This window comes from Vombatus ursinus, unplaced genomic scaffold, assembly GCF_900497805.2.
Source record: "Vombatus ursinus unplaced genomic scaffold, bare-nosed wombat genome assembly UNPS02014807.1, whole genome shotgun sequence".
Lineage (NCBI taxonomy): Eukaryota > Metazoa > Chordata > Mammalia > Diprotodontia > Vombatidae > Vombatus > Vombatus ursinus.
In genome coordinates this window covers 35,592,724-35,619,802 of record NW_020954585.1, presented here as the reverse complement: position 1 = coordinate 35,619,802, position 27,079 = coordinate 35,592,724, and the positions used below count along the sequence as shown (strand labels likewise).

Here is a 27,079-nt window from a genome sequence, read left to right as displayed (position 1 = left end):
TGCTGTACCTGAAAATATGACCTGAATATCAAAGGAATGAAAGCAATAATGTGACTCAAATATTATCTTTGAGTTAATTTCCCTGGTAAACTCCTTCCCTCCTTCCTATGTACAGTATTAATTTTGATTTCAAAGGGAACATTAGCCATAGAGAGGGAGTTATGTCCTGGGAGAATAAAACCTAATAATATGAACTGCTGGATACCTTATGAGACTCTAACTCATGCACAGTATGGTGCACAGTGAACCATAGGTATTTAATTATCATTAGATGACAAGTACCTAGGTGATGGCTTTTATTATGGAAATAGTTTATCTCAAATTGTACCTTTCCAAGAAGGCAAAGAATCAGCCTGTGTAGGAGAAGCTAATGATTTCTTTGTATTTTTCCTCCTCTTTTCAGTTTTCTTTTTTAACAAGGTTACCTTTCATGTCTCTGTTTCTATGCCTAGTATAGTTCTGTCGGTTGCCAAGGGAACGATTACTAGAGCTGTACCTTCTGCATTACAAGTCTCTTGCAAGGTGACAGAGGGGAAGGAAAGAAAGACATTGTTCAGTATAAATACATGGAGAACCATTTGAAAAATAAACAGGTTGTTATGAGATAAAAATATGTTCCACCTTCTATTGTAAGGGGGTCTCCTTAAGCATAATACCAAAAGGCACTTCATATTTGTCTCCTATGGAGAGTAGCTTTCTGGAAACTAGGACCCTTCCTATTGGAGTCCCTACAGCAATATTTCGGCAAGGATCTTTTCTCCTTCCTCTAACCTTAACTAAATACTCTCTTTTTTGAAAGGCTCATTGTATTTCACAGCCATTTGCATTCACAGCCTTTGTATGAAGCACAGAGTGTCCTCACTTGACAAATTGGAAAATACAATGATATAGTAGAGTGGTTTAAACTCACCCGAAGTCACTTAGCAAATCAAAGAACAAGCTATGGCCTGGGCTCAGATGGTCAGATACTACAAACTACACTATAATTATTGAAACATTACCTTTCTATTTTAATATCCAATTCCTAAATAAATCAACCTGAAGCTCAAATATCTTACTCTTAGAGCAGTAGTTACTGATTTATGTGCTCACATAGCTAATACTCTTAAAAGGCAAGACTAGAGCCCAAGGTCTTCATGACTCCAAGGATGACTCTCTATCCACTTTGTCATGCTGCCTTTTATCTCATGGTTATGGTAAAATGGTCGTCTCCTGATATAGCATTTAATGTGAAGAAGAGAAAAGTTACTAAGAATTTTTTCTTAAAGGGATATTAACTAAATCTCTTTGGAAATAAGAATTTATATGTTTTCAAATGTGAAGTAATTGAAAAAAATGACAATTAGAATTTGGGAATTTCTGAATTTACTTCCAAACTTAGACTTCACAGTGTTTAAAATGATCTTATTTATAGAAATTCATTTTTATAACCTTTGTTACGAGTAGTTATTTGTGACTGTTGGTTTTTCCTACACTGACTTTTTCTGGATAGAACCTTACAGAATAAATTTTGAGAGTCTAGAGCATGCGGGATTAGAGCTGAAAGGCTCTGAATTAAATTTTTCTGATAATAGTCACTAAATCTATTACTGTTGTTCCTTTAATTTAATTTAAAAGTTTACAAATTAAATTTTTCTGATAATAGTCACTAAATCTATTACTGGTGTTCCTTTAATTTAATTTAAAAGTTTACAAATTTAATAAAAATTTACTTTTAATAAATTTATTAGTTTATTTAAAAGTTTAATAAGGATTTAATAGTTAATAAATTTAATAATTATTTTAATGAATTTAATAAAATAATTTTAATAAAAATTTAAAAGTTAATGTTCTAATGGTAATATTTCTTTATTGCTTTTAGGGCAAAATGTTTTATAAGAACATTATATATTGCTTGTATATTCTACTTTTGATTACAATTTATATGACTTATTCAGGATTCCTGCTTCTTCTCTTCCCTCCTACTGACTAGTCTTTGACCCGTTTTGATGATCCTTAGCTTTTCCATGAGAGGGGAGAAAATAGAATTGCCAACAGTTCAATATCAGACCAGGATGGCTACTATCTTTTCACAACATTATTTTGTACTCTTACCTAGGGAGGTAGGACAGACTGCTGGACCTGGAGTCAGGAAGACTTGAGTTCAGATCCAGCCTCAGTCACTTACTAGCTGTGTGACCCTAGACAAGTCACTTAATCTTTATCTGCCTCAGTTTCCTCAACTCTAAATTAGGAATCATAATAGTATCTATCTCTCAGGGCTGTTGAGAGGATAACCTAAGATAATGTTTGTAAAATCCTTAGGGCACTGCCTGGCACACAGTAGGCACTTAATAAATCCTTGTTCCCTTCCCTCCCTCTTACTGATGAGTTGTTTTAATATTGGTTGCACAGAAAACTCACAGATGTTTTTTTGCCTCTGGGTATTGGGGAGCTCTAGGGAAATTAGTTACCCATTCGGGAGCTTTTTGGTGATGTCACACAAAGCTGGAAGAGCTTGACACACAAGAAGTCTCAGTGATCCGGAGGCAGTTGTGTATTTGGTTGTCGATATTTTGATTTTGATAACCCTGAAAACTGGAAATGGAAGTGAAACCTATGAGTCAATGTATTGTAAATAACTACTGTGAAAAAAATAAATAAACAAACACATAAAAACAGTAAGTTTTGTGGAACCTCAAGAGTTTATGTTTCTATATGCACAAATCAACTATATCATTTTTTCACTTAATTTGGAACCACTTTAAAGCTAAATTAGGCAAAGCTAAGTACTCTCATCCCTCTGCCAAGGACCTCAAAGGCAAAGCTTTATTTATTTGCTTTTGTTGTTGTGATACAGTCTAAAATGCAAGAAGTTGGTTAAGTGACGGGTGGTGGTTACTTCTCAAGAATTTCATAGTATTAATACCTTGGCTCTAGGGATTTTTATGAAGCTGTCGTATGACAGAATGAATATGGTGAAATAGTTTGAAAATATTATAAAAAGTAAATGGTTCTTGAAACCATCTCACCTTGGAATAGCTTTTGCTTTTATGAAGCTTTATTTATGTATGGTAAAGTATAAACAAAACCTTCTGCATGGACAGCTTTATTTTCCTTGCTTCCATTAGCCTGCCATATACTGGAATGCTCTGACGGCCTGGCTCGAGATGTTATCAGCACTATAGGTCAAGCTTTTGAGCTTCGATTCAAGCAGTATTTACAATGTCCTTCAAAGATACCTGCTCTTCATGACTGGTAAGTAAAAACACAAGATTCTTTGTTACTAATGTTCTTAAAAATGCATGCAAGGGAAGAGCAATTTTCTAGTACTGTGTTTTGAATTAAAGTTGCTAAATTTCTGGTTAACAGAATCATCTGGAATAAAATGTGATAATGGCATAGGGAGATAAACATATGGAGCTCAACATCTGAATACTTTCAACATTTGGAAAACCATTTTCCTGGAAACTACAATAATAGTAACCAAGGTTACATTAAAAACTATTTCATTGTACTGTTTTTCTTCCTCAAATGGACCCTACAACTATGAAATATCTCCATGAATCATTTCCCACCAGGTTCATGTCACTTCTCATTGCATCTGTCTTATCAGCATCAGTGAAAAGCAACTTCTAAAAAAAAATCCCTTTTGTAAGAGGCCTGGTGCTAGCTACTCTGTGAAATTACTGATCTGACAGTTTGTACCTTCTGGAAGCCTATCACCCAAAACAATGCTGTCATTTATAATTTAATCCTCCTTCACTTTACATAAGTCTCATTTGAGCTGAAGATTATCTAATGGCTTAAATTAATTGTCCACAGTTTCCATATATCTTAAGAAGATAAGATGAAACAAGAAATGTCATATTGGGCCAGTTTGTGCTAAGGTTCACCTGGTTTAATGCCCTGCCTGTGACAGAGACATCATTGCCTAATGGTTAGGGTTTGAAGTGAGGAAGGCCTGAATTTAATCCCAGCTCGGACACAGTTGTGGAATTCTGGGCATGTCTCTTCATTTCTCATTACCTCATTTTCCTCATCTGTAAAGTAAAAGGTTTGAACTCGATGGCCTTTGAGATCCCTTTCAACTATATTGCTATGACTTTAGGAAGTTGTGAATGTGTTATAGTGGAGCATGGCTGCAATCCACAATGCAAAACTCAAAAGGTTAAAGATGGCCTGCCTCCCAATATTTCTACCTTCCCTTAAGAACCTGTTATATATATATCATCTTTCTAAGCCTTCTTGAACCAATTTAAGGACATTTTTAACCTATACTATCTCTTTGTTCCATTAGTTTATAGTCTGCTATCGAAAATATAACTTCTTTTTACTTATCTGAAGTCCCCCTAGTGATAACTAGTTCTAATGTTTTATTCTTGTAATTGATAAAGAAATTAGAGTATTATTATTGGTATGTAGATATCTTACATGGCCTTTAGTGATAGTATAGAGCATTCATATTCCTTTTTAGCTTTCATCTTTCTTGAATAGTCCTATTTTTGTTTTTCATTCATCAAAAGTAATATCAAGACATACACTTGCATGAAGGGGCACATAAGTGGTACTCTTATCCTTAGATTTCCAGAATGAATATTTTCTACCATACAGAGTGTCTGATTTCAGTGATTATTTCATTGCAATATTTTCTTAATAGATTTTACTTTTTTATGAAAAAAATTCAACTGCAAATTGGAATGGAAACAAATTTTAAATTTCCTGAATTGAAGAAGTAGCATGATATAATGAAAAGACACAGGACTGAGAACCAGGAGAGCTGGCTTCTAGTTTTGGCCTTATCATTAATTGGTTGTGGGATTTTAGGTCCCTGCAAAATTAAGAGTTTGAACTAGAAAACATCCCAGGTCTCTGACAGCTCTCAAATTCCATGGCTCCCTAAGACACCAACAGGCTCATGAAAGGTAAGTGCTAGTTTTTAGCCACTTTGTGTGAAATGCATGGAAAGAACTGAGAGTTTGGTAAAGCAGCAAGAAGACAAGGAGGAGAACTATTTCCTGGTTCTTTCATCAGTTGTTTCACATTTTGAATTTGGTTTCCTAGATTAATGAATCCTTAAATGTAGATTCTTAGAGTAACTTGGACAAACCAAGCCTTTACTGTTTAGGGTATTATTATTTTATGGTATTTGGATGGGCCAGAAGATGTCATTGATTTTTAGGTAATCTGTTCTTGATAAGGATAGAGAATTCCAGTTCCCAAAGCTTGGAGGACCATATTCTACAAGTCACCACAGAAAATATCACTAACTGGTTTGCTACCAGGCACAAGTGGAAATGCGGAAAGCTAAAGGCATGGCCTACCATACCATCATCTTCCCCTTAGATGGTTTGTGGTCAATCAGAACAGAGGCACCTTGAATCTCAAAATGGTTAAAAGCCATTCAGTGTTAGCTGTTGTGGGACAGCATCATGAATATTTAGAAAATAAAAAGAAAATAGCTTTAAGTTGCTAAAATTTCATTGAGGTGGCCTTGGCATTGTGGCATTTCATAGTAATTTCCTTGTTTTACAAATGTAGGCTTTAAAAATATTAATATCCTAGTTATCTCATCCTTTTTAACCTGTCTTTCATATAGTCTTTTCTTTTCTCTTTCTCAATTTCTCAGCTGTTCTCTTTGATCACATTTGAACTGTCATACACATAACTTTTTCTCATGAACTTCATGTCATTTACCTATTCTCTCTTGCACCTCTCTTCTTCTCTTTCATATTTCATATACATTCCTTTGCTTAACCAGTCACCATCTCTCTTTTTGGACTTACAATGTTTATAGGAATACTCAAATATTTAGATTTTGTCTATAGGCATGCATACAACCTCATATTCCTACTCATACACTCAAACACCACAGCAAACTTTGTTTTATGGAGGAGGTAACTGGGAAAAATGACTTTCATTGGGCATGTGAAAAGATGAAGCTTATCATTTGAGACTGAGACACACAAAGAGGAGAGGAGGTATGCAGAGAAGTAGATCCACCTAGAGAGGAAACCTGAACATTTCTGAGGCATCTCCAAAGAATACATCCCCAGGAAAATAGAAACTAGGTGGCCTCAAGAGATAAAAGGATCATGTAGAGAAAGGTGGTAGGAGTTAGAGGCAGTGGTAGAGCTGTGAGGAGTTCCTGGGCTAGATCAAGAGCCTTAGGAACCAGATTTAGGAAAAGTAGAATAGATTTTCTTTTCAAGTTCTTTACTGGTAGATATTTTTTTTAACTTTAGTTTTTCTTTTATAAGAGATAACTCTCTGGGAGGGGGACATATTGAGAAATGAAGATGGTATGAAAACAAAAGCTATGACTAAAAAAAATAAAATGGGGTGTGGAAAAAAGTGATATTCTCTGTGCTAAACCATTTGATCAGATTTTTTCACACAGCTTAAATACCAGTTACTCAACAAAGGCTTTTCTGATTCCCACAACTACTCCCTTCCTCCTCAACCACATTGCATTTAATTACTTTTTATTTGTTTTATATTTATTCTGCATTTACTTATACGTTTATATGTTCTCTCTCCCAATGGAATGTAAGATCAGTGAAAGTAAAGACTATTTCATTTTTTTGGTCTCTTTATCTCCAGTGCTTAGCACAGTGCCTTACACATAGTAAGCACTCAATAAATGCTTATTTTTGATGATCGATTGATTAGCTGATATACATCGTGAGGAGTTAGGATACCAAAGGGTTGAGAAAAGAAAAGACATACACATATTGTCTCTTTAAACAGATTTTTTTCCCTTATCTTCTACAATGGCAAGGGCAGATACAAAGCGGAGGTATGCTTTCAGCTTAATCCAGGATTATTCATTTCAGGAGTGACCTAAGAAAGATAGAGAATATGGATGAGTGTGTAGGGTGGTGTACAACCCACTGGAGTACTGGAGTACTGTTACCAGTATAGAAAAAGAAGAAAACCTGAAAGCTGAATTTTTCTGAGCACAACTCATTTGAATAGTTGGCAGATACTTCAGAAGGAAAGTAGTCAGCAATATAAGATGAGATGGCTGTAGATTATGTGGGTGATAAAACTATATTATTAGTGGCATGAATAATATTCATTAGACTAGTTGATTGCTTTGCAAGCATATATTCCTTACTGAAGCCAATGTCAAACCTATCCTCACAGCAGGCAAAGTCTGGATGAACCATGGACGGAGGAAGAGGGAGAAAGAGCAGAACATCCATATTATAATAGCATTCCCAACAAAGTGCCCCATACAGGGGAGTTTCTTGATGTTAGAGCAAAGACCAGAATTTGCTCTACTGACACAAGCAAGGTATGTCAGAGGATTTCTTTCTTTTTTTTTTGTGAAGGGTCAGTAGACTGAAGGATGTATTTCATATGAGACACTTTGACTTAAACTGTATTCTCTTAGCAGCTCATATCACTAGCTTCTTTTATTGGCTAATTTGGTGTTAGATAAGTATAAAAATATTTTGGTTCCAGACAGTCTGAAATCTGGAGGCTTGAATAAAAAAGTGAAAATTAGTAGCATGTTCAACACAAATTGCATTAGTACTTGGATTATTTTATGTTGCCCTTCTCATACCAAATTTCCAAAAATTTCACTTGGGGTTGTGGGTTCTCTGTTCAGTGATAGAATACAAGTTCAAATGACAAATAGATTCTTGTATTTTCCTTTGTTTAGTGCCCCACTTGGTTAATATATAGATTTGTTATTTGAAAATCTCAGTTCCAATCCCATTTCCCGCCTCAACTTATTACATGCTTTTTAAAAGGCCAGTGCATGAAATGGGGGTGGGGAAGAAAGCAGAATATTTTAGCCTAAGAAGGTTTCTTCCTTGCTATGCTCCACTGTGACTTCCTCAGCTTAGAACTGATCATAGTCACTAACATATCACCACAACTATGGCATTGATGCAGAGAAGAAAAGAAAGAATAGAAGGTAGATAAAAGTATTAGGATGCTTTGGGGCCATTAAGAATGGTATAACATATGTAGTTTTCAGGAAAGATAAAATCCTGGGATTGCACAGCCATCTTGATCTCATTCCTAAACTTCCCCAGTAAGCACTTAGCATTTTAATGTTTTGATATCACTTTTTATAACAAGAAAATGTATTGTATCCCTTAAATCAGAAACGTGTTAAGCAAAATTATAATGCTGAATTACAAGGGACATTTCAGTAAGACCATGTCTTTATGTATACAAAACTAACAGTGGTGGGATTAATGTGTTGAGTAATGCAGCTGCATAAGGAACAGCACATTTTATTGTCACACTTGGTAAAGGATCATGAGAGTTAATGAAGACTAGGGGTGGGGTACAGTTTTCACAAAGTTACAAAGTACTCCTTACGCCTACACAAACATTCTTCAAAGAACCTGAAATCTTTATGCCACCTTGGAGCCATGAAGTGGAAATTGGGTATAAATATAGCATGCAATCTGTCACAACATCAAGGCCACTGCTACTATTATTACGGCTTTTAACAATAGTGAAATTTGAAGAGGATGACACTATTTCTTGATGTGTGTGCATGTATATAAATGTATGTCTGTCTATAGACTGCAGGAAAAGAGCAAACTTACTACCAGGGACGGCACATAGGAGGCAAATTCAGTGACGATTGGCATCATGCACCTATTCATCAAGGTAAGTGGCTTTCTTCCAGGTAGCCAACATTTAATAATAGCTAACATAGTGCTTACTATGTGCTAAGCACTTTATGATTATTATCTCATTTCATTTTCACAACAACACTGGGAGGTAGGTGATATTATTATCTCCATTTTGCAGATTAAGAAACTGAAGCAAACAGATTTTTTTTTAAGTGACTTGCCTAGGGCTATAGAGCTAGAAAGTGTCAGAGGCCAGATTTGAGCTCAGGTCTTCCTGACTCCAGGCTGGGTGCTGTACCTGCTAGCTACTTTGAGTTAAAGGGCACAAAAATCTTTTTACCAAATCAGAGTAATTATGATTGCCCAATCTTTGGCTATTACTATGACTTTTGTGAGATTTTGTGAAAGTCAAGGAATTCTCCATAGGCACCTCATTTGCTATTGGTCAGGTCTAGTCAACAAGTGTTTATTAGGTGCCTACTATATGCTAAGCACTGGGAATACAAAGACATGCAAAAAACCAGTCCCTACTCTCAAGGAGTTCATGGTATAATAGAGGAGATAACATGTAAACAACTATTGGCGATGTCATCTTCATGTTAATTTTGTTGACTATGATAATCTCAATCTTAGAATTAGAAAAAAAATCCCACTTGTCCATGTTGTTCACTGAGTTAGATAGACTGAAGACACCCTCGAATAAGAGTTGAAATCAGGACTTGTGATTCATTAGGATGGACCATGCAATGTGTTGCTGAGAGCACTATCTAAGGAGAACATATAGTTGAGTAAGTTAGATGTCTGTCCTGTCCAAGTTTTTGTTTTCTAATAAGGGAACCCTTAAAAGATGAGCTTGTGTGTTGGTAAATGTGTATGTGTAGAAAAATGGGAAATTACCATATTCATCAACGTTGTTTTGGACTATTTAAAACAACTAGACAGTATAAGGTTGGAATATTGCTATGGTTTAGGAAATTATGAGTTAGTGGGCTTGGAAAAATATGGAAAGACTTGAACTTTTGAAGAAAAAGATTATCCACCCTCAGAGAAACATAGGACAAATAAGTCTTACATAGATGTGTATGAATGTATATGTCTATATATGAATATAATTATGGATATCTAAGTATATGTATGTGTAAGTAAGTGTATGTGTATATGGGCATATATATGTATGTATTTGTGTGTATATTTATATATATATGTATGTATATAGATGTATATGGGTATGCATGTCTGTGCTTAATTATAGCCTGGGGGGGCAGAAAAGGAGAAAAAAAGAACAAAGTGAAAAGTGCACAGCAGAGAACAAAAGAAAACTTACAAGGAAACAAAGAAAAGATTGATATCTCTCAACACAATGTATAGTATTTATTATATAGGCTTTCTTTTTTTTGTATTTTTTTTCCCTTTTTAAGCAATTGGAGTTAAGTGACTTGCCCAAGGTCACACAGCTATTACGTGTCAAGTGTTTGGTCTGAGGCTGGATTTGAACTCAGGTCCTCCTGACTTCAGGGCTGGTGCTCTATCCACTGTGCCACCTAGCTGCCCCTATATAGGCTTTCTTGAAATGGAAATTTATTCCTGTATATTTTGAATCCTCTCTTATGTTATGCTGTGCACATGGCAATGCTTTTTCTTATTATTTTGTATCATTTTAGTTTTAGTATTTAAATTTGTTTCTTTTTTCTTTTCTTATTTTGTATTTATATTTAAAATAAAATTTAAAAAATGTGTGTGTGTTACTAGCTCAGCTGGGTTAACTTCTTGTAGGACAGGGTGCCTTAGCAGCTGGGTCAATACTAGGCCAATCTACTGCTGGACTGGGTCAAGCAGGTCGCTCCTCACCAGACTCAATTATTGTTGCTGTCAGCTCTGGTGGTGTCCGAACTAACTCCAGTTGCCAAAGGGACCTCTGATGGTGACTTTTCAAAGCTCACAAGGTCATATTCTGGTCCATTGCATCTCTGGATTCTTGTTCACCTAAGATCAAAAAAGAAGAAACATAGAAGAAACAGGCACAGTACTCTCAGGGATACATGGCAGCCTTTCTTTCTTACCTTCCTTTACCTGGAGGCTCACAGCAGTTCTTCCTCACCCAAAGGCTGCAATGGAAGAGAGAAGTATGGGCTTTTTGGTTCTTTTGTGTGTGAAATCAGTTCTGGCTCAGAGCATTCCTCTGGATCATCTTAGATTCACGGACGAGAATAAGCAAGAAAAATTGGCCAGTAGCCAGTAGAAAGAGGCAAGATTACCCTATCGAGGCTACATATGGGAGTATTCACCCTAAAATTTTATCATCTTTATATCATAAGAGTTAAGGGGGAAAACAAATTTAATCATGTGTGTATTAGCTTAAACTAAAGGCTTCTGACTTTATTATAGTCATTAGCACCACTTAGTGGATGATATTATACTCAATTTCCCCAAATATAATAGAACTTCACATTTCTTTCATTTTGAAAAAGCAGGGAAGCTCAATCAGTAGTTTTATGTACTGATCCTGAAATCAAGGCATAGTGTCATTTTTAGGACAAGATGACTATTCTTCACAGTAGAAGTGTTATCAGAACTCTAATCCATCAGATTATTAATGATTGGTCTTTGCAGTGGACCACTGGCATGTTTTATAGAACTGACATATTATATATATAAAACATATCTATCTATCTATCTATCTATCTATCTATCTATCTATCTATCTGTCTGTCTGTCTGTCTATCTATCTATAAAATGTAAGAGCTAATGCTTGAATTTGGGTTAATGTCCTCAAATAGAAAATGTCTATTAGGAAATTTGTTAATTAGCATCATGTTTACACATTATCATGAATCAAATTTAATCTTTGTTATACTGATCTACTTAGTTTATTACAGCTATTAATACCTGTCGGCAACAGATTTTACAAGAGGGTGAAATGTAGCCAATCTTCAGTTAAAATTTTTTACATAAAATTCTCAAGGAAGTTGCAAGCCTTTCTTTTAAAATAATAAATTTTATTTCAGTTTTTAAATCTGTAAAATGTAGTAATAATGTTTGTTCTGCCTATCTGTCTTGAGGAAAAAACACCTCATAAATCAGAAGAAGCTTTATTTAGGAATTTGTAGCGACAGGGGAATTCAAAAGGAAGAAGTCCCCTGAATTGAGCATATAGTAGACTTTTTGTACCCTGAGGGAAAACAGTGTTGTTTTTTGAAACTATATAATGGGCCTTCCTAGTAAAATAAGCAAACTTGTTTCTCTCTATGGACAATCTTGCAAGGAAAACAGGGTGTCCCTGACCTTGGGGTGGAGGAGAAACAGAGCCTGTTAGTTATTTGTAGCTATTCTTGGGAGCACAAGTGTGGGTAGGGGAAGGGCCCAAATTCTGATAATTAGATACAACTTTTTCCTTCCCTGAAATGAAGTTACTCATACCTATCGAAGGACATAGAGGCCTCTTTTGCTAGTGTCAGTGCTACTAATGTAGCCATTTACCCTGTTTAGACTCTGTCTTGACCACAGGAGGGCGGGATTCAGTCCCTGACCCTGGGGAATTTAAGAAGTCTGTTATCCAAGGCACGGCACCCACAGGCCGTAATCATAATCTTGGTCAGTACTCATAGGTCTAAGGGGAAAGTGAACTCCCTGTTGCTGAGGCACGCCCTTTCATTTGGATCCTGAATTACAGCCCCATGCTCATCAGGATAGCCGTGTGGCTCCCTGACCGAGTGATTCGGAACAACGATTCATGAGTTCATAGGAGGAGGTGGTGTAGGAGACCCTACTACTGGAGCACGGCATGTGATTCAGTGGCCTAACTCTTCCTCTCTATGAGAAAGACAGATGGTAGCCGCCACATTGCCTGTTCTTCTTTGTCCTCAGAGGAGCAATAATCAGAGCATTTAGTCATGGCTCTGGTCAATGGAGTGAAGGGAGGTAGGTACCAATAGCCCAGACTTGACCCGTTGCCCATCCAGTCGGTTTGTTTGGATTGTGCCGAGAAAAGATGACTCCAAGAATGATTGCAGAAGGCTTTATCAGCGGCATATTGACATTTACCAGTCCTGGCAGTCAGTGAGTAGGCAGCAATGATCACAGGGACAGCAGACACAGCGAGAGCAAAACCTAATTAAGTACGGGAGAGAGGAAGAAGGACAGAGCTTGAGGGAGCCCTGTGCAGGGGTTTAAGTGATCCTTAAAAGATGAGGAGGGAGGTTTCTAGACATCAGCCAAGAGTGGAAGATGATAAAGCAGTCCAACGGCTGTCAGTAATTGCTTTGCTGGCTGGGGTTTTTAGTGTGGATTAGATAGGGTTTTTTTTTTTTTTTCTGGGGCCATTTGGATGGCAGTGGGAGTGTTCCTCTCTGCCTAGAAACAAGGATGTATATGTGGCATTTCTCCTTGACTGAAGTAAGGATGGGGTTTTTCCTCCTGAACATCTGAACCATTAGTATAGGCCTTCTTCCAGATGCAGGGTGGGAATGTTTCAGCTTTGGTGCTACCTCGGCAGTGCCATCTCTTTGCCAGGCATTGTAGAGTCTCAGAGCATGTAGTTGGGGAGGCCATAGTATAGGGGCTTTTAGCGAGGCAGCTCGTAAATATACACAGCAAATTAAAACCGTTTCATAAGCCAAAGTTACAAGTTAGGTTCCAAATAGTGAGGTAAGGTTTAGGAGTCAAAGGATCATATGGAGAAATGTGCTTTCACTACAAAGCCCCTTCTCTCTGTGCCTTCACACTCTCCTTTACTAACTTTATTCAATTAAGTCCATGTCCAATAACTACATAAATGCATTATTGACACTCAGGATTCTTGGAGTGAGAATGAAGAGAAGCAACTGGATTTGTAATCAGTCTTAGGCTGGCAGAGAATTCTGGCCTCATGAATGAAGACAGATAGGACAAGGAGAAGGAGTAAACCAACAGTGACTGTCGAGATTACCACTTGGATAAGATTTCAAACCCAGAGGGAGATGAAGAAATCAGGGAATCTAGAAAAGAGGTTCCAGTTCACATCTTCAGCTGCCCATACCTTGTGGAAAGGGAAGAAGGTACCAGACAGTGGTGCCATAGTAAGGTTGGTGTCTTATAAGTCCAGATTGACAGGATGCAGTAGTTGAGGCAGGAAGTGTGGACTTAGCACATTCCCTCCTCCAAGAAGGAGGGAGAGGACCTCAACTTGGTACATTATTGGCAGAGAATCCCTGCTGTGATTGAGTGTCTGGAAAGAGCTGGAAATAATGTAGGGGTTACAGGTCAGAGTGTTACTTCCCAAGTTCCTTTATTTATTTATTTTTTAGGCAATTGGGGTTAAGAGACTTGCCCAGAGTCACACAGCTTGTAAGTGTTTTGTGTCTCAGGCTGAATTTGAACTTAGATCTTCCTGACTCCAGGACAGGTGCTCTATTCACTGTGCCACCTAGCTGCCCCACTCAGGTTCTTTTTCTGTGGTACCAGGGGCACTATGTTATAGTCCAAGAGGCAGAGGCGTCTAGTTCCATTGGTGGGTGAGCTCTTTAACATTGTGGGTTGTGGGTAGTGGGGTGCCATCTCTGGGGTAGGTGATTCTTGGTTGTAATCTTATCTCCTTTGCCCTCTGGAATATCATACTCCATGCCCTCTGGTCCCTCAATGCAGAAGCTGGTAAATCTTGTGTTATCCTGATTGTGTTTCCACAATACTTGAATTGTTTCTTTCTGGCTGCCTGCAGCATTTTCTCCTTGACCTGGGAATTCTGGAATTTGGCTATAATACGCCTAGGAGTTTTCCTTTGGGTATCTCTTTCAGGAGGTGATCAGTGGATTCTTTCAACTTCTATTTTGCCCTCTGGTTCTAAAATATTAGGGCAGTTTTCCTTGAGAATTTCTTGACAGATGATGTCTAGGCTCTTTTTTTGATCATGGCTTTCAGATAGTCCAATAATTTTTAAATTCTCTCTCCTGGATCTATTTTCCAGGTCGGTTGTTTTTCCAATGAGATATTTTACATTGTCTTCTATTTTTTCATTCTTTTGGATTAGTGTTACAGTGCCTTGATTTCTCATATAGTCACTAGCTTCCAATTGCTCTCTTCTAATTTTTAAGGAAGTATTTTCTTCAGTAGTCTTTTGGACTTCCTTTTCCATTTGGCCAATTTTGCTTTTTAGGGCATTCTTCTCCTCATTGGCTTTTTGGACCTCTTTTGCCATTTGAGTTAGGCTATTTTTTAAGGTGTTATTTTCTTCAGTATTTTTTTGAGTCTCCTTTAGCATCACTCTCAGTTTTTCCTCTACTTCTCTTACTTGCTTCTCAAAATCCTTTTTGAGCTCTTCCATGGCCTAGGACCAATTCATATTTTTCTTGGAGGCTTTGGATGTAGGACCTTTGGCTTTGTTGTCTTCTTCTGGTTGTGTGTTTTGATCTTCTTTGTCATCAAAGTAAGATAATATAGTCTGACTCTTTTTACGCTGCTTGCTCATGATCCTGGCCAATTACTTGAGTTATAAACTCTTTGTTAAGGTAGGGGTCTGTTTCCAGTGTGGAGAATGTACTGGCCCAAGCTTCAGGGGTTTTGTGCACCTGTTTTCAGAGATACTTCTAGGGACCTGTAAATTTTCAGTTCTTCCAAGGTGCTATGATTAAGGGCGAGGTGTTTACTCCTTTCCTGTCCTATGCTTGGCTCTATGAGTGACCACAAGTACTCTTTTCTGTCTTGGAACTGTGAGGAGGATTTCCTCTCCACAGCCACTACAAGCTCCACCAGGCCAGCGCTCCTCCTCACCCCAGGACCACCACCCAGAACTGTGACCCAGATCCAAGCACAGGCAAAGCAAGAGAATCCTGCACCAGAAGAGAGATCCCTGCAATCCTTCTGTGATCAGTCACTCGATTCCCCCTCAGTCTGTGACCCGGAAGTTCAGGAGGCAGCTGCTGCCCTGGTCCAAGCTCAGGGAATGGGCCTGGGACCCCATGCTTCTCTCTCACTGCAGAAACAGACTTTTCCCACTAACCTTCTAAATTGTGTTTGGCGTTCATGGTTTGAGAAGTGTGGAAACAACCACAGCTGCCTGCAATTCAGTCCTCTGAGGCCTGCTCCAGTTTCGCTGTGGCCTGCGCTCACATGCTGAACTGCGTTCCTCTCCCAGCCCGGGGTGATATACCTTTCCAATCAACCATCCAGGTTGTCTTGGGCTGGAAATTTGTTTCACTCTATCTTTTTGTGGGTTCTGCTGCTTTAGAATTTGTTTACAGACATTTTTTATAGGTATTTGGAGGGGTTTGGGGGAGAGCTCAAGCAAGTCATTGCTTTTACTCTGCTATCTTGGCTCTGCCCAAGGTGCCTGGACTGAACTTTTGATACCTGTTGGTTAATATATAACACATCAGTAGTGCCTTATCATAATTCAGCACAGACTCATCTGCCAATTGAAGATCTGTTTGATACAAAATGACTAAAGACCCAACTGGCATTTGCACAGGGCATGGCATGAGAATATCATAGAGTGTTAGATTATTCTATCTGCCCACTATAATTTTTTTTTACATACCTACGATTTTTAGGGAGGCCAAGTTCCCTTAAAATAATAAATTATTCCCTTTTTCTCATTTAGATTTGCACTACCTCACAGTGTTGTGGTGATTAAAGTACTTGGTAAACTTTAGAATGCCATATAAATGGAAACTATTACTATCTTTTATAATTCAACTATATACAGGACCCTAGTTAATGAATTTCTATTAACCTGTTTTAGAGCCATTAGTTCAGATTCTAGTTAGGCTCAAAAAGCTGAATGCTATTGTCTATCAGAGGGAACAACAATTAGAAAATTTGTTGTGCTTTTATTAAAACATCTTTTATCAGACTAATGACTTTTTGGTCTATTTTAGATCTGCTTCAATCAGAGATAATAATCCCACAAAATTTTTAATAAGCTACTTTCTGATATGAAACAAATAGCTTTTACTAAGAGCAGATAATAATTTGGTCTGAATAGCATTCTGTTTGTTTGGAAGAGCATTCCTATTCCCCCATGCCTAGTTTGTACAACATATGATTGTACAAAATCATGCTTATCATCATGATCTTCATATAAGTGGATGGTAGCAACAATAAAATGTTGTAGGAGGATACGGAAGAAGGGAAAGATAGTAATGATAAGAAGTGAATATTTGAATTGGCTCTCCACTTAAATCCCACTACAATGCAACATCATGATGTGGAAGTGACCCTGGGTCCCCAAAGTACAAACTCTGCAAAGATCCTAACAAACTAGAAAGTCTTCAAGTACGAGTCTGGTAGTAGATTCTAAATCATACACTCAAGGAATGTCCTTCAGTTCTTGAACGACATTCAAGGACTCAGATTAGATAAATTTGGAGAAGTTCATCTTTAGGTTGGCCGAAGGGTAATGGTTTTTTTGGCCACAACTCTCTAAAGCTGTCAATTAAGTCTTAGATTTTCTGTCTGCATGGCTGGAGTAGATAATACCCACATGGACCCTTAGGGTTGAAGTATTTAAATTGAAATAAATATTAAAAAACAAAATTGCCAAAGCCATTCACAGCATGTATGTATATACACACACTACATACATACATACATATATATATTCTTTAATATAATTTTTTTATAATTCTTTTTTTTTTTTTGGTCTGCATTTGTGATTTCAGGATTTATGAGTGTTGGGCAACTTGTGTGAAGTTCCCTCTAATGGTGCAGATAGGCAAATCATTTGTAAGTTATTCTTACAAAGTTGTCCAGGGCACTGAACGGTTAAATGACATATCTGCTCATGGTCAGCTAGGACGTGTCAGAAGCAGGACTTGAATGCATGTCTTCTTAACTCTAAGGGTTACTTCCCCCACCCCTTACATTTCAAAAAATATGAAATTCAAATGAATTTTATTCAGGGATAACCTATATTTGGACCAATGTGATATTTCAAGAAAGAATAACACAAATAGTAAGACAACCAATAAATTTGCTAATTGTTCTTTCATTATGTGAATATTTCTCACCTTTGCTTTTGACATATGCATTTTCACAACTACATCTATATCATATTAATTTATTAATGTTCTTCAAAGCATTTTTTCTGTAAAGATAACTTTTTAAAATCAAAATAGTTTTTTTAAATTTATGGAATAAAATAAGTATTTCTGTAACATAGTATAATAAAAAAATATTGCACATGAAACTGCAAATCTGTTATGTACAACTTGCTATTCCTTTTAAATATATAATGAAGTTATCATATAAATATTTTTCTTCTCCCTCCCCTACCCTACAGATTGTTACCATTAGTATATGGTAATATAGTAATATTAGTATATTATGTATGTATGTGTGTGTGTGTGTGTGTGTGTGTGTGTGTGTGTGTAAAACCGTTCTATATATACTTCTATATATCAGTTCTTTCTCTGGATGCAGATAGTGTCTTCCTCATCTGTCCTTTGTAGCTAATTTGGGTATTTGGAATAGTCAAAATGATTTATTTGTTCAAAGTTGTTCTTAAAACAACATTATCATTATTATATACAATGTTCTCTTGGTTTTGCTCATGTGTTCCTTATTTCATACAAGTCTTTCCATGTTTTTCTAAGATTATTGAGCTCATAATTTCCTATAGCATAGTAGTATTACATCACAATCATATACCACAACTTGTTCAGCCATTCTCCAATTGATGGGCATCCCTGTGATTTCCAGTTCTTTGCCACTATAAAAAGAACTACCATAAATATTTTAGAACATAGAGATTCTTTTCCTTTTTTCCCTAATCATCTTTGGAAATAGACCTAGTAGTGCTATTGCTGGATCAAAGGGTACAGATAGTTTAATAACTCTTTCAGCATAATTCCAGATTGCTCTCCAAAATGGTTGGATAAGTTCACAATTCCACCAACAGTGAATTAGTGTCCCAGTTTTTCACATCACATCCCCTCCAACATTTGTAACTTTCCCCTTCAATCATTTTAGCCAATATGATAGGTGTAATATGATATCTTAAGGTTTTAATTTGCATTTCTCTAATCAATAATGATTTGAATATTTTATGTGAATATAAATTGTTTTATTTCTTTATCTAAAAACTGCCCTATTCATATCCTTTGACCATTTATCAATTAGGGAATGACTTGCCTTCTTATAGATTTGATAAAGTTCTTTATATATTTGAGATATGAGACTTTTATCTGAGAAACTGTCTATAAAATTTATTCCAAATTTTCTACTTTCCTTCTGATCTTGGCTACATTTGTTTTATTTGTGTAAAAGTACAAAAATACAAAAAATACAAAGCAACAATTTTTAACATCAGTGGTGCAATTTTCTTGGCATAATATTTAAATTCATTGGAAACATAACTTGTACAATTGAAGCACATAAAGTATTGAATAGCTATGTATTATGAATCTATTATATGAGTCTGGGATACAACAGAATGATTCCTTTTTTTTCCTAGAATGCACCATTATATACTTAAAACATGCATACAGATGACTGGACAAGCATGCTAAATTAGACTTCACTTTGTTAAAAAAAATTTGAATGTCTTTATGACATAACTTTCAGATAGGTAATTAATGGTATAAAATCAGTATTGGGTAGATTGTCAGTTTTATATGTGATATTTAGCATCTTGCTACCTTTGGTGCTATATCAATAAAATGCATGCAATGTCAAGCTGTCTATCCTACAGGGTTGTTGGTAGAATAAATGAGATAAATTATGTGCTTTGAGTTTTTCAGTGAAAAAGTACTTCAAACATACATATTTATTATGAATTTGAAGAACCCCTCCTTTGTAAAGAAATACTTTAATGGAAGGAAGGGTAAGAGAAACCTCTCTATAAAAATATCCATCTTACGCTGGTTAGGCAGGAGAGAAGGTGCTTCTCAGAAATTCTCAGAGAGCCAAAGGGATTTTTGTCATTCCCCTGTGTTCCTTAGTGAGACACAAGAGAAAGCGCCTCAGTTGGAATCCATGTAACATTCCTATTGCTGTGGCCTTCAGAATCCCAAAGGGAAGAATAAGAATCTATATAGACCATCCATGTACAATTAATATTTCTCCAATTATTTACATCTGATTTTATTTGTATAAAATATTTTTATAATTTTGTTCATATAGTTCCTGGGTTTGTTTTGATAGGTATACCCCCAACTATTTTATACTGTCTAAAGTTATTTTAAATGAGCTATCTTTAACTATCTCTTCTTATAGGGTTTTCTTTGTGATATATAGGAATGCTGATAATTTTTGTGGATTTACTTTGTATCCTGCTTCTTTGCTATAATTATTGTTTCAGCTAAGTTTTTGGTTGAGTCTTTGGGATCTTTCAAGTGTATCATTGTATTGCCTGCAAAAAGAGATAGTTTTATTACCTCATTCCCTATTCTGATTCCTTCTGTTTCTTTTTCTTCTCATTGCTATTGCTAGGATTTCAAATATAATATTGAATAATATTGGTGACAGTGGGCATCCTAGTTTCACCCTTGACGTTACAGGGAAGACTTCTAGCTTATCCCCATTATAAATAATGTTAGCTGATGGTTTTAGGTAAATATTTTTGATCAATTTAAGGCAAAATCCATTTATACCTATACTTTCAAGTGTTTTTAATAGAAATGAATGTTGTACTTTATCAAAAAATTTTTCTGCATCTATTGGTGTAATCATATGAGTTTTTTAGTTTTATTATTGATATATTCACTTATGTTACTAGTTTTCCTTATGTTAAATCATCCCTTCATTCCTCATATAAATTCTGCTTGATCAGAATGTATAATCTTTGTAATATATTGTAATCTTTTTGCTAGTATTTTATTTAGGATTTTTGCATTTATATTCATTAATGAAATTTGTCTATAATTTTCTTTCTCTGTTTTTACTCTTCCTGGTTTAGGTATCAGTATCATATTTGTTTCATGAAAGGAGTTTGGTAGGATACCTTCTTTGCCTATTACTCCAAGTAATTTATTTAATATTAGAATTGGTTGATCTTTAAATGTTTGATAAAATTCACTTGTAAATCCTTCTGGTCCTGGTGCATTTTTTCTTAGAAAACTGATTTATGGCCTGTTCAATTTCTTTTTCTAAAATAGGTGTATTTAGATATTCTATTTCCTCTTCTGCTAATCTAGGCAATTTATATTTTTGTAATGTTCTATTTCACTTAAATCATTAAATTTACTAATAAAAAATTGGGCAAAATAACTGCTTCAATTTCATTAGTGACCTTTTTCATTTTTAATGCTAGTGATGTGGTTTCCTTTTCTGTGGTTTTTTGTTTTTTGTTTTGCTTTTTGGTGAGGCAATCGGGGTTAAGTGACTTGCCCAGGGTCACACAGCTAGTAAGTGTTAAGTGTCTGAGGCCAGATTTGAATTCAGGCCCTGCTGACTCCAAGGCCAGAACTCTGTTCACTGTGCTACCTAGCTGCCCCTACCTTTTCTGTTTTTTAAATCAAATTAATCAATGGTTTAGCTATTTTATTGTTTTTTTTTTCATAACACCAACTCCAGAAAAGAACTGATAAATAGAATTATGTATAGGATGGTTTTGTGTATGCACACACACACACACACACACACACACATATTTGTGCCTAATGGTAGCCATCTCTAGGGTGGGTGAGAGCAAAGAGAAAAAAGGAAAAAAAGAGAGTTACATGATAATTTTATTATATATTTAAAAGAAATAGCAAGTTGTACATAATAGATTTGTGGTTTCATGTACAATCATCTTTTTTTCTATTCTACTGTGTTATGGAAAAGCTTGTTTTATTTCTTAAGCTCAGAATAAAATAAATAAAATTTTAAAAAGAGAATCTGTATAGCCATTTCTCTCATTGTGAGGTCCAAGAAACTTATATAATTTTAAAATTAATTTTCTGTGCAACCCAAGCTAAATTCCTTCATCTCCATAATTCTAATAATGACAAAAGAGATATTCTCTTGCTTTTTTACAGGTTCTTTGGACAGCTATAATATGCCAGAAGGAAAATCCCAAGTAACTCCTCTAGGAGAGGCACCAATCTATGTGAATACTCAACGTGTAAATATTCAAGTTTTGCGGGCCCTTCAGGTTGATGGTGAAAGTGTATTCAATGAAACGGTAGACACTATCAAAGACAACAGCCCGAGAAAAGACTTATTTGACATGAGTAAGTTCCTATTAAAATTTTTTTTCGGCAATGCTTTAGTGTAGGCTGTCATGTCAAATTTATACATCTCATTTCATTCTTTGCTAATAGAGTTTTGATATATGGTAATAATCTTTGTTATTTTCTAGGTTATGAGTGGAGTAGCTTTGAAGTTATCATCAAACTGGCTATCTTCTGCTGTGGATGAGAAATAATCATTCTCTGTAGTTAACAGGGAAGGAAAGGTTTAATTTCTTGAAGCTAACTTTTTTAGAAATCTTCATATTCATTACTATACAAACTACAGATTATTCTGAGGCCCAGTGGTATTGGTTCATTTACCTGAGAGAAAAAAAAAAAAAGAAAATCAGAGCTGATGAAGCAACAATGCTTACCTAGCAGAAGATAATTAGAGCCTAGTACATAATGTATACTTAATAAATCTTTGCTTAATTGAATAGAGTTGAACTTGCCTAGAATAGGAATGAGCACTGGATTTTTAATCAGAGGATTTGTGTTTAAATTACAGGTTTGTTACTTTTTATCTTTGTGACTTTAGGCAACTTACTTAACTTTTCTCAGGCACCTTATGAGTAGAATGAGACAGTTGTATTAGATGATCACTAAGGAAGGCCTCTTATAGCATAAGTCTTGTGGTTAAGTTCCTATGAAACTGACATTAAAATCACACCTTCTTAGTCTGTTTTCTAAAAACAGATTGGATTCTCATGGGAATTACTTCATTCTCAACCTTAAAATACTGCTTAGTACCCTTACATGTAGATGTATTATTTTAAAGCTGGAGAGAACCTTAGAAATCATAAGGATCAAAAGATTTAGAGCCCGAATGAACTTTTGAGTTCTTTGTATCTTGTTTAAGTTCCTCATTTTATATGAAAAAAATAAACAAAATATGAAGCCCAATGCAGTTAAAAGATTGGTCTAATGTTGTAGAGTTAGTAGCAGAGTCTTAGTCCAATGTTCTTACTACTGTACAGTATTATCATTGTAGGTTTTGTAATAATTTCCAATTATAATTGGATGAGGGGCACTTAGGTGGCCCAGTGGAAAGAGCACTGAGCTTGGAATTAGAAAGACTCACCTTCATGAGTTCAAATATGCCCTCAGACATTTACTAGCTGTGTGGCCCTGGGCAAGTCACTTGACCTTGTTTGCCTTAGTACCTTATCTTTAAAATGGGTTGGAGAAGGAATTGGCAAACCACCCCAGTATCTTTGCCAAGAAAACCCCAAATGAGGTCACAAAGAGTTAAATATAACTGAAATGACTCAACAACAACAATTAGGTGAATGCATTTAGGATCTGCTGACATACAGTAGTAGAGGAAGTTTCATCATTGAGAATTCTTATACTAATAAAATCATTAAAAGGAAATTTCTTAAGAAAAATAAACTAATAGTGATTGACATAAGAACTGACATAACTAACTCCATTTTGTTCTGTATTTGCCATTTTTGTTATGTATCATTCCTGAATGAATAAGCTTGTAAGAGTTGATTTCCTTCACTGTTTTTTCCCTCCCCTAATTGTTACAAGAAGACTTACTCAGTACAAAGAAGGACTTCAACAGCCCAAGGATGTAGGCTCCCCTTCTTTTCTTGTCTCATAAGGGCTATATGATCTTCTTTGACTTAGTGTAACTAACTATACTAACAAGGACACATATATTTTTTCTCTATCTCCTATAAGAAGTGAAATACATTTTCCTTAACAAGCATACTTTTTTTTCCTTTGTATAATCAGTTTCACTATAAGAAGCAGCCATTTACCCCATCTCATGTAACATATAAATGTTGTTAGTTGAACTGTGATGGACACACATGTTCAACTGCTGATATCTCACTCTCAATGAATAAACTTCAACTTTCATCTCTCTGTGAATGGTGCTGGTGTATTAGCAATGGCTAATCAAATAGACCAAGAGAAAATTCACACAACAAAATTATAAGTCAAATTCCATCCCATACTACTAATTATCAGTTAAATGTTTCTTTTTTCCTAAGTGAATAAGTTTTGGAAATTCAAAATAATGTCTGAGATCAGAGACTGTAAAGAATTAGCCTTGACTAAGGCTTGAAGGAGGGAATAAAAATTTCTCTTAATAATAACTGGTTCTTCCCTTCTCTTAATAATACCTGTTTGATCTTAACTGTGTTCCTCACCTAGAGATAGAGAGGAGGAAAACACAATAAAGTAGGAGAGCACAACAAAGGATTTAGCATCTGCCCCTCTCGTGTTCACTCACAAATTTTTTGACATTCAACTGGGTATAAAAAAAAGGCTACTGTTGCTGAGTAAACAGTGTAAATCTAAAGTAACGCAGGTAAGAGTAGCTTGAAAACATTTTATCTTTTCTTCACTCTAAAATCCACAAACTTTTTTCTTTTAACAAAGGTTTATTAAAAAGTATCAAGACTGACTAATTTCAGTACTATCTCTTTTCTTTTCCTTTGCCAATCTTCTGGTGAATTTGATAATGAATAATGAAGTGCCACAAAGGCAGGAAGTCAGAAGAGAACAAGTTCTTCTTCCTTTATTCATACACACTCTCAATATCAATAAACTGGATAATATTAGTTTTGGAATTGGCCTAAGTAATCTTACATTTGTATCACACTGTACATATTTTCATGATTTTATAATCAAGAATTGTCCATTATCATATCTATTTGTCATCATCTTCGTGCTGTGCTATGAGGGTATTACCCTCTTTTTTCTACCACTTGGTCTAGTAACTAATAAAATCAATATTACTATAATTTCTGGGAGGGGCTTATCAGCACATTACCCTTTGGCTCTACTTGCTAACGCTGTGACTTCACACTTCACTGTTTGCCATTGCCCTGTATATGTTGTGTAAAGTAAGCACCTTCATTTTAGGAACTATCTTTTTTGTGTTTGTACCCCAACCCATAGCATAGCACCTGGCAGATACTTAATCAAAGCTTATCTTTCCTTCATTCACTCTTATCAACACCACCATCTATAATCATCATCACAGTCATCATTGCCATTGTCATTATCATAGTCATCATCAACTTCATCCCTTCCCTGGAGGGATTCAAGGGGGACCTGGGGCAGCACTCTGATAAATGTAGAGTGATCCAATACACAGGCAACTTTTAGAATTTACTTGAAAGGCAATTTTGGTGAAAAGAGATTGACATGAATATGAGGGAAGGACTTATACCACATATGGAACTGAACTCAAAGTCAGGGAACACAACATGTTTTCCTGAGTGGATTTAATAGGAGAACAGATCTTTTAAAATGAATATTTTGTTTATAAGAAAGTTGATAGCTGTATAATAAGAATGACTACTGAGCCTATGTAATGTATGAAAAATGAAGCTGTTCTAGCCAATTAAATAGGCAAAAAGAGTCATCTGGCCCTCTGTACAATATATGGCATCTCAGCTTGGACAAGTGGTCAGTTGGCTAATATTTCTTTCTATAAAATGTTATTTCTTAAAAAAGCATAACAAAAATTGGCTGTGATCATAGGATCATTGATTTAGATCTGAAAGGAATCTTAGAGTCCATCAAGCCCAACCTTCTCCTTTTGCAGATGAGGTAACTAAGGTCTAAAAGTGAAGTGACTCATCTAGGGTTACAGAGGTAGTAAACATCACAGCAGGACTTGAACCCATATCTTACTGACTTTAAGTTCATCATCTCAATGTTATAATTGGGCTTTATTATTTTTTTTGCATTAATAATTAAATACACCTCCAGTTTAAAAAAAGTAGCCATTTTACTATAACTCTTATTTTTAGTTGATCAGATAGATGAGATTTTGTCATGTATTTTCCTTTTAATTGATTTATTGCTTGTATTTACTGTTGTTACCAGGACCTTTTGAAGATGCCCTCAGGAACCAAACCATGGAACCTTTGTTGAATAAAGCTATGTCAGTGGAAAACACAAGTCCAATTTTATCCAGAGCAGCTGACTGGAGAATGATGGAAGAGTTGAAGGCAGAGCCTTGGTATCAAGGAGAAATGAGCAGGAAAGAAGCAGAGCAGCTACTAAAAAAAGATGGAGATTTCCTTGTCAGAAAAAGCACTACCAATCCAGGATCCTATGTCCTGACAGGGATACATAATGGCCAAGTCAAGCACCTTCTTTTAGTTGACCCAGAAGGAAATGTAAGTATCTAGCGAACGGCCAAAGTGGCACCAGTTCCTTGTGCATTTTTTTTTTAGTACATCAGAATAAATGTATAATCTAATGAAGATGGTTTAAGCCAATTCACACTTTGCTGATAAGGATATTTACCTAGCAATAGATTTCCATGAATTATTATGCCTGGAAACTGTGACTTCCTTGGTATATCACAATGTGTTACAGAGCTCTTAAAATATTCCTTGGCCCTTATGACAAACCTGTGAAACAGAAAATTGAAGCATAACCATTTCTATTTGTCCTCTGCCTTGGGCTTCTTTAGCAGCCAGCATTAATATTGACTTTGATCTCTCATTATATAATGTGAAGATGATCTTAGGTTCTTGAAAACTATGTGAATGGAGTGCAAACTCTGGTTGAGCAACTAACAAGTTGAAGTGGCTTTGAGTATATGTTAAGTGACAGACTGAATGTCTGTTAATGAGAACTAGCCTAGTTGAATCTGGAGAAACTCATCAACAAAAGGTTAATGATAATCATTTTGGGCTGTGTTTTTTTTTTGTCATAAAGATTATCTACTCTGGCAAGGACAGGTTGCAACTTGAATGGACCAGGAAGCATCCACATCAGTGAATCCACAGATCTTTTGAAGTGCTAAAAAATATAACAACAACAACAATAATAACTTTACTTTAATATCTACTTGGTATATGAGGTAGAACTGGAAAATATATTGCCCTATTAAAGGCACCAAAACAAAGAAAAATAAAGAATTGGATCTGGAAAGAAAACATGTATCAGAAATTCTAAATTCCTTTAATCAACAATTGAAGGTAAAAATAAAAATGTTTTGGTGAGATGAGGAGTTAAAGTGGCACAAAGAACAATTCAATATTAATCAAAAACTTTACTCTTCTTGGAACTTCTATTCTCCATCATCATTTATTGGACATTTCAAACTGTATGTCCCAGAGATATGTCCAACTCAGTTTGCTCAAAGCAGAACTCAATATATTTTCCCTATAAATGTTCTCCATTTCCAGACTTCAGTGTTTCTTTCAAAGGCACTACCACCCTTCTAGTGTCTCAGATTCCTAATCGTTTCATTATCTTGCACTTTTCATTCTCCCTGATCTTCATGCATCTAATCAGTTGCCAAATCTTGTTTCTGCTTCCGCAACTTCTTTTGCATATGATGCTCTCTACTCATGCAGTTACATCTTTTGTTCAGGCCCACATCATCTC

At 35.8% G+C, this 27,079-nt stretch overlaps 1 protein-coding gene across 1 annotated transcript in view; it reads left to right on the top strand.

Annotated features, from left to right (window-relative positions):
* The window catches only part of SHC3 (SHC adaptor protein 3), a 173,849-nt gene that overhangs the window by 119,580 nt on the left and 27,190 nt on the right, over positions 1 to 27,079 (top strand). Inside the window, exons 7-11 of the mRNA XM_027874951.1 lie at positions 3,111 to 3,237; positions 7,129 to 7,279; positions 8,532 to 8,619; positions 21,515 to 21,709; positions 25,562 to 25,857. Of these exons, the coding sequence (XP_027730752.1) occupies positions 3,111 to 3,237; positions 7,129 to 7,279; positions 8,532 to 8,619; positions 21,515 to 21,709; positions 25,562 to 25,857 (857 nt within the window). The remainder of the gene's footprint in view (positions 1 to 3,110; positions 3,238 to 7,128; positions 7,280 to 8,531; positions 8,620 to 21,514; positions 21,710 to 25,561; positions 25,858 to 27,079) is intronic.